Source organism: Hyla sarda, chromosome 9 (genome assembly GCF_029499605.1).
Source record: "Hyla sarda isolate aHylSar1 chromosome 9, aHylSar1.hap1, whole genome shotgun sequence".
NCBI classification, from domain to species: Eukaryota; Metazoa; Chordata; class Amphibia; order Anura; family Hylidae; genus Hyla; species Hyla sarda.
In genome coordinates this window covers 63,742,580-63,756,118 of record NC_079197.1, presented here as the reverse complement: position 1 = coordinate 63,756,118, position 13,539 = coordinate 63,742,580, and the positions used below count along the sequence as shown (strand labels likewise).

The window sequence follows — 13,539 nt, the reverse complement described above, 5'->3', positions numbered from 1 at the left end:
ATGCTCTGCGGAAGTTCTCTCTTGGTGGATGTCTGCAAGAAGCATCCCAGCAACAACTCATAAGCCTCTGGGGATATGAACTGTGCTTCTTGCAGACTCCAGACTGACTCTATAGGCCCTTGCAGAGTATTACTTGGCCATACACCCACCAAGAGAGAACCTCACCCGCTACTAAAGGTCTCCTGCCCTTCTCCTCACCAGCAAACCACTCACTAGCCCGCGAAATCAATTGTTCTTCTTGAAAACTCCAGACTGGCTCCGCCTACTCGAGTCTAGTCACATGGTCATGACATCATCAGAGGTCCTTTAGCTGGCTAGGAAATAGCATCTACCCGCCCCCCAGGCCTCTAATACTGTATATGTACTGCGCAAGTACAGAAGTGAAGCGAATTTCCCATGTGTTCATTAGGAAACGTGTGGTATGCTGCAAGCGTTGCTTCCTGTTCCTGTGTGAAAGTGCCACGGTGCTTGGCACGGGAATAGATTTTACTTTAGAGATAAGCTTTTTATTTATTTTAAGAAATCCAGGTTAAATTTTGTATAGCAAATAAAAAAATAATTTAATAGTTACCTGGGAACTAAGGGTAACTATTTCTGCAGCTTCCCTCTATTTTGATCGTATTTGGACCTGTTTACAGTCGTCGGTGATTGAAGACTTATCATGGAATCAAGTGAAAATCATTTATCTAGGATTCCTGCCCTTTGCACAGAACCTGTTTTTACACAGCAATACAGGTACCGCACAGTATGAAAGTAAAGAACAAGTGTATGCTATTTTGCTGCGTGTTCGCAAATTGATGCAGTCCGTATTAAAAAAAAAATCATGTTATGTTATATGCTGTTATAGCCTCTGGTGCCCTGATTGCAACAGTTGCTCAGATTTACCAATTTGTCTAAAACTATTAACTGTCTGCTTTTGCCCCTAGCAAATAAGCACAGCGCTTGAAGATATGAAAGCTGGGCTGTGATTGGTTGCTATAGGCAAAATAAGACAGGTTTGGTTTCAAGCAGATTGACCAGAGTTTTTTATTTTGTTGCTTCATTCTTCCATTGCTGAGAAATAGAGGTGTAGGTGAACAATTTTTTTTCCACATGTCATTTGTTTGGTGGTAACGTGTGTAAAGTTTATTAACCCCTTAAAGAGTAGCTCCCACCATCCTTATTTTTAATTTTTTTTCTGTCTCTGCCTATTGCCCATCTATCCCTAACCCCCTCCCTGCTTTTAACCCCTTAAGGACCACGGACGTATGAGTACGTCCCTGCACCCTGGGTCTTAAGGACCAGGGACGTACTCATACGTCCCAGCTAATTTCGCATCCCGCCGCGTGCTTGGCGGGTTGCGAAACCGGACGCCTGCTGAAATGATTCAGCAGGCACCCCAGACAAACGCCGAGGGGGGGTCCCGGGACCCCCACATGTCGACAATCGCCGCAAATCGCAAGTGAATTCACACTTGCGATTTGCGCGATTCCGGGTCTATGGTGACCCGGAATATAAGGGGGATCGCGGGTGTCTAAGACACCTACAATCCCCCTGAAGAGATAGGAGTGAGGTGGCAGGGGTGCCACCCCTCCTATCCCTGCTATTGGTGGTCTAGACGCGACCACCAATAGCAGATCGGGGGCGTGGGGGTTAACTTTCGTTTTCCCCGTTCTGCCCACCCACAATAGGCGGGGCAGGACGGGGAAACGACTGAGGACCGGCGCCGGAGTCCACTTACCCATCTGCGGAGGCTGCGGGCGACGATCGGCGTCGGAGATCGGCGGGCGGCGATGACGTGCAGCAAGCTCCCTGGATCCGACGGAAGACGGTAAGTTGCCTAGCAACATCTGGAGGGCTGCAGTCCGAAACCACTATATAGTGGTCTCTATACTGTAGCACTCCAGATGTTGCAAAACTACAACTCCCAGCATGCCCAGACAGCTGTTTGCTGTCTGGGGATGCTGAGATTTGTAGTTTTGCAGAATCTGGAGTGCCACAGTTTGCAGTGGTCTCTATATTGTAGCTCTCCAGATGTTGCAAAACTGCAAATCCCAGCATGCTGGGAGTTGTAGTTGCGATCCCTCGAGCTGTTGCATAACTACATCTCCCAGCATGCCCTCCGGTGATCAGTACATGCTGGGAGTTGTAGTTTTGCAACAGCTGGAGGCACACTGGTTGGAAAATATTGAGTTAGATAACAGAACCTAACTGAAGGTTTTCCAACTATTGTGCCTCCAGCTGTTGCAAAAGTACAACTCCCAGCCTGCATGGTCTGTCAGTACATGCTGGGAGTTGAAGTTTTGAAACAGCTGGAGGTTTGCCCCCCCATGTGAATGTACAGGATACATTCACATGGGCAGGCTTTCAGTAAGTTTTCTGCTTCAAGTATGAGCTGCGGCAAATTTTTCGCCGCAGCGCAAACTCCTAGCAGGGAACTCACTGTTAACCTCCGCCAGTGTGAATGTACCCTAAAAACACTACACTACACTAACACATAATAAAGGGTAAAACACTACGTATACACCCCCTTACACTGCCCCCCCCCCAATAAAAATTAAAAACGTATTTTACAGCAGTGTTTCCAAAACGGAGCCTCCAGCTTCCTAAACGGAGCCTCCTGCAAAACAACAACTCCCAGGATTTCTGGACAGCCACTGACTGTCCAGGCATGCTGGGAATTTAGCAACAGCTGGAGGCACCCTGTTTGGGAATCAATGGCGTAGAATACCCCTATGTCCACCCCTATGCAATCCCTAATTTAGTCATCAAATGCGCATGGCGCTCTCTCACTTCGGTGCCCTGTCGTATTTCAAGGAAACAGTTTAGGGCCACATATAGGGTATCTCCGTACTCGGGAGAAATTACACTACAAATTTTGGGGGGCTTTTTCTCCTTATGAAAAGGAAAAGTTGGGGTCTACACCAGCCTGTTGTATATATATTTTTTTTTTTACACTAACATGTTGGTGTTGCCCTTTACTTTTTATTTTCCCAAGAGGTAAAAGGAAAAAAAAGACCCCCAAAATTTGTAACGCAATTTCTCCGGAGTACAGAAATACCCCATATGTGGGCGTAAAATGCTCTGCGGACGCACAACAAGGCTCAGGATTGAGAGCGCACTATGTACATTTGAAGCCTAAATTGGTGATTTGCACAGGGGTGGCTAATTTTACAGCGGATCTGACATAAGCGCAAAAAAATAAATACCGATATGTGACCCCATTTTGGAAACTACATCCCTCATGTAACAAGGGGTATAGTGAGCCTTAAAGGGTACCTCTCATCAAAAAAACTTTTGATATATTATAGATTAATGTATGCAGAATAACTTCACAATTGCATGTTATAAAAAAAAATATGCTTCTTTCTATTTAATTTTCCACTTTGAAGAAATGACCACTAGGGGTCTCCCTACCAGTCCTGGCAGCAAGCATTTAAGACTCATGCTGGAGTCCTAAACACTACGAGCTGCCAGTCTGCTTTGTTCACAAATGAGAACACTCAGAGCTTCCAGCCTGCTTTGTTCAAAGCCTGTTTGGCTGTGAACAAAGCAGGCTGGCAGCTCTGAGTGTTTAGGACTCCAGCATGAGTCAGAAATGCTTGCTCACAGGACTGATCGGGAAAAATACAATAGAAAGAAGCATATTTTTCATTAACATGCTATTGGAAAGTTATTCAACATTCATTAATCTAAAATATAACAAAAGTGTATTTGATGAGGTACCCTTTAACAGCCCACAGGTGTTTGACAAATTTTCGTTAAAGTTGGATGGGAAAATGAAAAAAATAGTTTTTCACTAAAATGCTGGTGTTACCCTAAATTTTTCATTTTCACAAAGGAAAATAGGAAAAAAGCCCCCCCAAAATTGGTAACCCCATTTCTTCTGAGTAAGAAAATACCCCAAATGTGGATGTAAAGTGCTCGGCGGGCGATCTACAATGCTCAGAACAGAAGGAACGCCATTGGGATTTTGAAGAGAAAATGTGTCTGGAATTGAAGGCCACGTGTGTTTACAAAGCCCCCATAGTGCCAGAACAATGGACCCCCCCAACATGTGACCCCATTTTGGAAACTACACCCCTCACGTAATGTAATAAGGGGTGCAGTGAACATTTACGCCCCACAGGTGTCTGACAGATTTTTGTAACAGTGGTCCGTGAAAATGAAAAATTAAATTTTTCATTTGCTCAGCCCACTGTTCCAAAGATCTGTCAAATGCCAGTGGGGTGTAAATACTCACTGCACCCCTTATTAAATTCTGTGAGGGGTGTAGTTTCCAAAATGGGGTCACATGTGGGGGGGTCCACTGTTCTGGCAGCACGAGGGGCTTTGTAAACGCACATGGCCCCTGACTACCATTACAAACAAATTCACTCTTCAAAAGCTCAATGGCGCTCCTCCTCTTCTGAGCATTGTAGTTCGACCACAGGGCACTTGACGTCCACACATGGGGTATTTCCATACTCAGAAGAAATGGGGTTACAAATTTTGGGGGGTATTTTCTGCTATTAACCCTTGCAAAAATGTGAAATTTGGGGGGGGGGGGAAACACACAGTGAGAATTTTTTTTTTTTTTTTTTTACATATGCAAAAGTCGTGAAACACCTGTGGGGTATTAAGGCTCACTTAATTCCTTGTTACGTTCCTCAAGGGGTCTAGTTTCCAAAATGGTATGCCATGTGTGTTTTTTTTTTTTTTTTTTTTTTTTTTTTTTTGCTGTTCTGGCACCATAGGGGCTTCCTAAATGCAACATGCCCCCCAAAAACCATTTAAAAAAAAACATACTCTCTAAAATCCCCTTGTCGCTCCTTCCCTACTGAGCCCTCTACTGCGCCGCTGAACACTTTACATAGACATATGAGGTATGTGCTTACTCGAGAGAAATTGGGCTACAAATACAAGTATACATTTTCTCCTTTTACCCCTTGTAAAAATTCTAAAATTGGGTCTACAAGAACATGCAAGTGTAAAAAATGAAGATTTAGAATTTTCTCCTTGACTTTGCTGCTATTCCTGTGAAACACCTAAAGGGTTAAAGGGGTACTCTGCCCCTAGACATCTTATCCCCTATCCAAACCTTGGAGCAGTGGTGTTCGGAACGGGATGCCTAGGGGGGGCCCTGAGACCCCCCCCCCCCAAATAACGGTGATCGCCGTGATTCGCCGTTCATTTCTGACTAGCGACTTACGGTTATTCCGGGCTGATCGTGTCTCTGGTGACCCGATTGCTCGGAAAATAAGGGTGATCCGTGCTGTCTGAGACAGCACCTATCACCCTGAAGGTTAGAAGTGAGGTGACAGGGGTGCCACCTCCAATCCCCTGCCATTGGTTGGTTGCATGCGACCAACCAATAGCAGATGTTGGACTGGGGGGGTTGAAAGGTTAGTTCCCCCGCCCTGCCCACCCATGATAGTCCGGGCAGAGCAGGGGAAACCACTACAGGAGTGGCGATCAGCGGCAGTAGGCAGTGATTAGGTCAGGCAGCGATCAGCGGTGCAGGCGCTCACTGTGGCCTTTCCAATGTTACAAAACTACAACTCCCAGCATGCTCAGGCATCTGTTGGCTGTCTGGGCATGCTGGAAGTTGTAGTTGGAAAATCCAGTAAAGAAAGGAATAGCGGCAACTGACTGGTAATGTGCAATCAGGATTCTTTATTCTTTAAAACATGTTCAGTCGGGAGAGAAGGAAATGCTGTAAACTTCTTAGCAGAGAACAAACAGGTTGCGCCGTTTCACACAACACGTGTGCTTCTACAGACCAGGTCTGTAGAAAATTAAATTAATTTTAGTACAGCACTTTTTATGGTTCCTCTGCAACTTTTTAAATCGTTCCACCATAATGTGTGGCTTTATACAAATGCTGCCCACCGCTAGGTGTGAAGTTGAGGGCTTTTGCGACAAGTCGCAAAAAATTATACAGACTATATGGCATGGCTACACAATTTTAGAAAAAGCATCTAAAGCAAAAGTTGCAATAAAAAGTCCTTAACCCCTTAACCTCTTCAGGACCCAGGGCGTATGCATACGCCCTGCATCCTGAGTCCTTAAGGATGTAGGGCGTATGGATACGCCTGTGAGAATTCCGGTCCTCGACCGGGATGCCTGCTGATATTGTTCAGCAGGCATCCCGGCATATCGGGGATGTCGGCGATCGTGGCAAATCGCAGATCAATTCAGATCTATTTGTCGCTATTCCGGGCAAAATAGGGATGATCGGAGCTGTCATGGAAACCCCCCGCTCTGCCCACCCCTGGATGTTGGGCAGAACGGGTGTAGAAGATGGTGGCCGGTACCTGGGGAAAAGCTCATCGGTGGCATCAGCGGATATCAGCGGTGGATGTAGGGAGGAGACGGCGCGGAGCATCAAGGAAGGTGGCAGTAAAGCGATATTTACTGCTGCCTTTCTAGTGGTTGCCATACTGCAACTCCCAGCATGCCCAGACAGCCAAAGGCTGTCTGGGCATGCTGGGAGTTGTAGTTTTGCAACATCTGGAGGGTCACGATTTCGAGACCACTATATACAGTGCAGGGGTGTGGAAATAAAAAAAAAACAACTACTTGTCCAAGGGACTAAAGCGGAACACAATCCACTTGTCCTGGTAGATGAAATAATTTCGACCAAAATAGTACGATCCACCCCACTAGACCACCAGGGATGGATATAAGATCCTTTAGACGCTGCCGTCAACTTAGGTGATCGCAGCATGTCAGGCTATTAGCGGCCGGAGAGCTGTAGTTCCTTTTACACCCGAGGCAACCACAGAAAAGTCTAGATGTAACTTTTTGATCACCATAAAAAATTTCTCATATGAAGTTACCAAAAATGAACAATTCTGGACTATTTTTTTACATTTACACCGTTCACCGTACGATTTAATTAACATAATATTTTAATAGCCTGGACATTTCCACATGCAGCGATACCACTTATGTTTATTTTTGTACATAATTTTTATTTAAAGAAAATTGGAAATTTTTATTAGGAAAGGGGCTTATTCACATATATACGCACTTTTTAAAATATTTTAATCACTATTTTTCAGTCTCAATAGGGACTTATGTGTTACTGGAGGTGTTCTGCTTCTCCAGTTTGTGTGGTGCATTTTGTGTCAGAAAATGCTGGAAGTTGCATTTAGTTACTAGATAACTACAACACCCAGCATGCCCTGATACAGCCTATGGTTGTGTGGGTGTTGCAGCATGTTGCTCTGTATAGTAGTACAGTTAAGGTTATTGTGTAACATGCTGGGAGTTGTAGTTTTGGTTCCTGTCAGCAGCAGAGACATAGGCTGTGTCAGGGAATACTGGGAATTGCAGTTAGTAACTACAACACCCAGCATGTCCTGATGCAGCCTATGGCTCTGCAGCTGACCCGACCCAAAACTACAACTCCCAGCATGTTACACTTTATAGTTCTACAGTTTTGGTTATGGTGCAACATGCTGGGAGTTGTAGTTTTGGTTCGGGTGTGTTTGCGCGCATCCGTGGGGCTCTTGGTTGGCAGGTGAGCATGAAGGGGGTGGGATTTTGGTGGTGCAATTTAGTGCGGGGGGCCAGAAGCCACTAAAAATAAATAAAACTAGATGGCACAACTGGCGGCGGCGGCGGTGCCCCCCCCCCACACATCATACATTACATATACACTCACACCATACATATGCACACATCATACATACACCCACCGCTGCCCCCCCACATCATATATTACATACACTCACACCATACATATACACACACATCATACATACACCGCTGCGCACCCCACATCATACATACACACACACATCGACAGACATCATACACACATCATATATCACACATAGACAGACATCATACACACATTATACATTACATACACATCACACACAGACAGACATCATACACACACATTATACATTACATACACATCACACACAGACAGACATTATACATTACATACACATCATACACACATTATACATTACATACACATCATACACACATTCTACATTACATACACATCACACACAGACATCATACACACAGTATATATTACATACACATTATACACACATTATACATTACATACACATCACAGACATCATACAAACATTATACATTACATACACATCACACACAGACATTATACACACAGTTTACAATACATACACATCACACACAGACATTATACACACATCACACACACACACACACACACTCACACCCTACATATACAACCACCCTTCCTGTCGCCGCCGCCTGCATTCTCTGCCTCCTCACCTGAGCCGCCATGAGTGGACATCAGAGCTGTAGTCCCTGGCGGTGTGAGGTTACATGGGTTTGAAAATCTCCCCTCACACCGGACGTCCTCTCCTCTCTCCTCCCCCGCTCTGTGTTTTTCCCGTGCAAACATGCAGCCTCCCCGTGGTGGATTAGGTCCTGTGAAGAAAGAGCAGGGGGAGGGATAGAGCTGTGTGCGGGGGAGGGGAGAAGCTGTGTGCCGAGCTGTGGACATCCTTTCTCTCCCCGTCTTCTTGTGTTCTGTGTAGCTGCGTCCTCCATCCTCCGGGAGGATTAGATAAGGGGGCGGGGCTCAATTATGTAATGCGAACGTGCGACCTCGGGCTCTGCGGTCAGATGGGGGCCCCGCCGCCCCCTCCATACACTCTGAGCGCCGGTGTGAGGTACAGACTTGTATCGGCTCCTGCGCCTCACACCGGCAGTAAAGAAAAATACGGGGGAAGTCGGTCTGTCCCTGCTAGCCCGATACAGGGCTAAATCTATAAACAATTCACCTGCCCGGCGCCCAAAACTACTTGTCACGGGCGTCGGGCGATAGAATTTCCACATCCCTGCAGTGGTACCCAAACGGTAGCCCTCCAGATGTTGCAAAACTACAACTCTCAGCATGCCTAGACTGCCCAGGCATGCTGGGAGTTATAGTTCTGTAACATTTGTCCCTTCAGATTTTGAAATTTTCATTAACATTTTTAAAATTGCGGCTATACTTTGAAGCCCTCTAAAGTCTTCAAAAAGTAAAAATAGGTCAATTTTATGATGCCAACATAATGTAGACAGTGTATTATTGATTCAATATAAAATTTATTTGGAATATCCAATTTCCTTACAAGCAGAGAGTTTCAAAGTTAGAAAAATGCAACATTTTAAAAATTTTCATGAAATTTGGGGATTTTTCAACAAGAAAGGATGCAAGTAGCGATTAAAATTTACCACTAAAATAAAGTAGAATATGCCTTAAAAAAACCAAAACAATCTCAGAATCAGAATAAGGCTGGGTTCACACTACGTTTTTCAAGTACGGTAACCGTATACGGCTTTCCGCTTAAAAACGTATACAATCGTATGACTCCAAATTAAAACGTATACGGTTCCAAAACGTAAGTACGGTTCTATCCGTTTGCATCAGTTTTTGCCAATGGTTTTGCTATTTTGTTGGAATTAGTTTTCCAGCAATTTAATAAAGTTACTATTGTTCTATTGAAATTCCAATCTGCGCATGTGTCAACTAGAGATGAACGAACTTACAGTAAATTCGATTTGTCACGAACTTCTCGGCTCGGCAGTTGCTGATTTATCCTGCATAAATTAGTTCAGCTTTCAGGTGCTCCGGTGGGCTGGAAAAGGGGGATACAGTCCTAGGAAAGAGTCTCCTAGGACTGTATCCACCTTTTTCCAGCGCACGGAAGCACCTGAAAGCTGAACTAATTTATGCAGGATAAGTCATCAACTGCCGAGCCGAGAAGTTTGTGACGAATCGAATTTACTGTAAGTTTGCTTATGTCTCGCGTCAACTCCAAAAATGGATTAGAAAAACCGTGTGCAACTGTATTCTGAAATTCTGTGTACGGTTCTCATAGACAACAATGTTAAAAGAACCGCATACAGTTCGCATACGGTTTTCCAACCGGAGGCAAAAACGTGGTCGACAGCATTTTTGCCTACGGTTGAAAAATCGGCAAAACCGTATCCGAGGCAAAACGGATGCAACCGTACACAACATTTGGAATACGGTTTACAATGCATTCTCTATGCATACGGTTTCGGATACGGTCGTATACGTTTTTTTGCGGAAAACCGTATACGGTTACCGTATTTGGAAAACGTAGCGTGAACCCAGCCTAATTGGTAAAAGCATCTTAGAGTTATTAATGCATAAAGTGACAGTGGTCAGAATTGCAAAAAATGGCTCCGTCCTTAAGATGAAACTGAGCTGTGTCCTTAACGACGAAGGACATATATTTACGTCCTCCGCCGGCTCCCGCGGGGTCACGCGGTATTCCCGCGGCATATCGGGTAGGTCCCGGCGGCTATCAACGGTCAGGACCCGCGGCTAATACAGGACATCACCCTATGGGACCTATAACACTGCAAAAAAAAAAAGTGTTTAACCCCTTCCCTAATAAAAGTTTGAATCACCCCCCTTTTCCCATAAAAAAAATAAAATAAAACTGTAAATAAAAATAAACCGCGTGCATAAATGTCCGAAGTATAAAAATATATTGTTAAAGGGGTACTCCGGTGAAAACCTTTTTTCTTTTAAATCAACTGGTGGCAGAAAGTTAACCCCTTAAGGACCAGGGACGTACTCATACGTCCCAGCGAATTTCGCATCCTGCCGGGCAGGTTGCGAAACCGGACGCCTGCTGAAATCATTCAGTAGGCGTCCCAGGAAATCGCGCAGGCGATCTGCGGTGATTCCAGTCATTCGGGTCAGTGATGACCCGATGACCTGGAAATAAATGGTGATCGGCGGTGTACAATAAACCGCCAATCACCTACCATTGCTGGGGAGCGGTTACAATACTGTCACCGCCCCAGCAACGCTGCTATTGGCCGGCAATCGTCCAGCCAATAGCAGAGCGGCAGAGGAGGGGTTAACGACTCCTTCCTGCTGCTGTACCGGCTCTCTGCGTTCAGTCAGCGGGTGCAGCAGTGAGGAGAAGACCGTCGACCCCCCCCCCCCCCCCCCCCCCTCGGAGCCGGAGCCCCCTCAGGAGCAGTTACAATAGGGAGAGCAGTGTATAGGGACAGGTAGGACTAATAAAGTTAAAAAAGTGGGGAAAAAAAGTACCGACCCCCTAATAGGTCCCCAAGGACCGCAGCGTTTCCCCCCCCCCCCAATTATAACACACCGTTATATATAAAGTAGTACTTCCCCGCCCCCCCCCCCCCGCCACCGTAGAAAAAAGGCGATGGCCCGCCGGGCATTTTATGTAGCGGAGGCTTACGCTTTTTTAGCCTCCGACTCCGAATCTGACAGTGAGGACGATGAAGATCCAACATTTTTGTGTTCTTCATCGTCCTCCTCATCATCTAGCAGTGATGATGAGTCCCCTGTACGGCGGCAGAGACGCCGCCAGGCGAGGCCACGCACCCCCCATGAGAGTGACCCAGTGTCCGACACTAGTACGAGTGGCAATGCCGCTCGTAATAGAAGTCCGGCCCCCCAGACAAGTGCACCGGAGCCCCCTTCCGATGACCCTGTCTGGAGCCCCCCAGAGGATTATCAGCCACGGATTCCTGAGTTTGTTGGCGACTCAGGAATCCGGATTGACACGGCTGGGTTCACTGATCTGGACTTTTTAAAGTTTTTTTTCAGTGACAGCCTGGTCAATCTAATGGTGGAGCAAAAGAAACTTGTACCCCCAGCAGTTCATTGCCCACCACCCAGATTACTTTTTGGCAAGGTCCAATGAATGGCGTGCCATTGATGCAGCGGAAATGAGGACATTTTGGGGCCTCTCGCTGCATATGGGCCTGGACAAAAAAACAAGTGCTCGTCATTACTGGAGCGGGGACATCCTCTACCAGACCCCGCTTTACAGTATGGCGATGACACGGAGGCGGTTCGAGGCTATTCGGCAATGCCTGCATTATGCAGATAATGCAGCATGTCCGCCCCGAGGTGATCCCGCCTATGACCGGCTTTACAAAGTGAGGCCGGTCATAAATCACTTTGGGGCCAAATTTTTGGAGGCCTACGTACCGCTCAGGGACCTCACGGTAGATGAGTCTCTCATCAGTTTTAAGGGGAGACTCTTCTTCCGCCAGTATATTCCCTCGAAGCGGGCGCGATATGTCGTGAAGCTTTATAAACTCTGCGAGAGTACCTCCGGGTACACTTGCAGGTTTAGAGTATATGAGGGACGAGATTCCCGTATTGAACCCCCAGATTGTTCCCCCCACTCTGGGTGTTAGCGGGAAAATCGTTTGGGACCTTATGCACCCATTGCTGGATAAGGGTTACCACATGTACGTGGACAACTTTTATACCAGCATCCCTCTCTTCACATCCCTTGCCGCCAGATCCACGTCCGCTTATGGGACCGTGCGGAAAAACCAGAGAGGCCTCCCTCTAAATTTGGTCAAGACGCCTATTCCCAAGGGTGAGTCGTGTGCCCTGACCCATGATAACCTGTTGTTGGTGAAGTATAAGAGGGATGTCCTTATGCTGACCACTATTCATAAGAATGGCAGCACCACTGTCCCCGTGTGAGGTACCGTGGGACCGGTCCTCAAGCCAGATTGTATTCTGGACTACAATCGGTATATGGGGGGAGTTGATCTCTCAGATCAAGTCCTCAAGCCATAAAACGCCATGCGGAAAACACGGGCATGGTACAAAAAAGTTGCGCTCTACTTGGTACAGGTTGCCATGTACAACGCTTTTGTACTATCCCAGTACGCTGACAACACAGGGACATTCCTCCAGTACCAAGAAAAAGTCCTAAGTTTCCTGATCTTTGGCGACCGGGAAAGATCAGGCCGGACTTCCCAAGGGTCTGGAGTTATAGGCGCCAGGATCGTCCCCGGCCAGCACTTTCCAGGTGTGATCTCCCCCCCACTGGAAAGAAGGGACGAACCCAGAAAAAATGCAGAGTGTGTTTCAGGAAGGGGATGCGCAAGGACAGACGCCACATATCAATGCGACACTTGCCCAGATAATCCGGGCCTCTGCATAGGCTGCTTCAGGGAGTATCACAATTCCATGGAGCACTAAATTTTCCCTTTTTAATTAGAATTTTCCATAATTTGACCAATGTACCAAGTCCAGAGTACATTCCAAAATGTAACCCGCATAAAATCACTAAATTGCCCAAAAAACCTGAAAAAAACCCCAAAACCTGATAAGACCTCTGGGGGTGTTTTTTCAAAAATGGGTCATAGGTCACTGAGTCACTATCATCGGGGACTTTTTATGTTGCCTCAAATGCGCAGCGCTCTCTCTCCACCTGAGTGGGTGCGCATTTGAGGCAACAGGTTAGGGACGGCCACACACATCACATTCCCAGAATGATGACTCAGAGCATAGGGTTTGGGGCGGGCATATTTTTTTTTGTTTTGGCTATGCTCTGGGTCATCATTCTGGGAACATATCCTGTTTTATGTTTCATAATTTCCTGGCCCACTGTACCCCATATTACGGGCCTCTGTACCCCACCTGTCTACCCCAGTTACCTTATCCTGGCTCCATATCAAGCTAAAGGTCCCTGACTGCGCTCCCACTCAAGCAAGACCTGCTGTGCACCCGCCAAGCCTAAATCATCAAAAAATAAG

General features: G+C 46.3%; 1 protein-coding gene across 4 annotated transcripts in view; it reads left to right on the top strand.

Moving 5' to 3' along the window:
- Window positions 1-323: 323 nt before the first annotated feature.
- Window positions 324-13,539, top strand: part of TRMT12 (tRNA methyltransferase 12 homolog) — a 309,262-nt gene continuing 296,046 nt past the window's right edge. For 3 of the 4 annotated variants that reach the window (XM_056540149.1, XM_056540150.1, XM_056540151.1), the window contains exon 1: window positions 325-735. In XM_056540149.1, the coding sequence (XP_056396124.1) occupies window positions 662-735 (74 nt within the window). In that variant the 5' untranslated portion in view covers window positions 325-661. Of the gene's footprint in view, window positions 736-13,539 lie in introns of all 4 variants that reach the window. The other variant, XM_056540148.1, reaches the window with a different exon arrangement.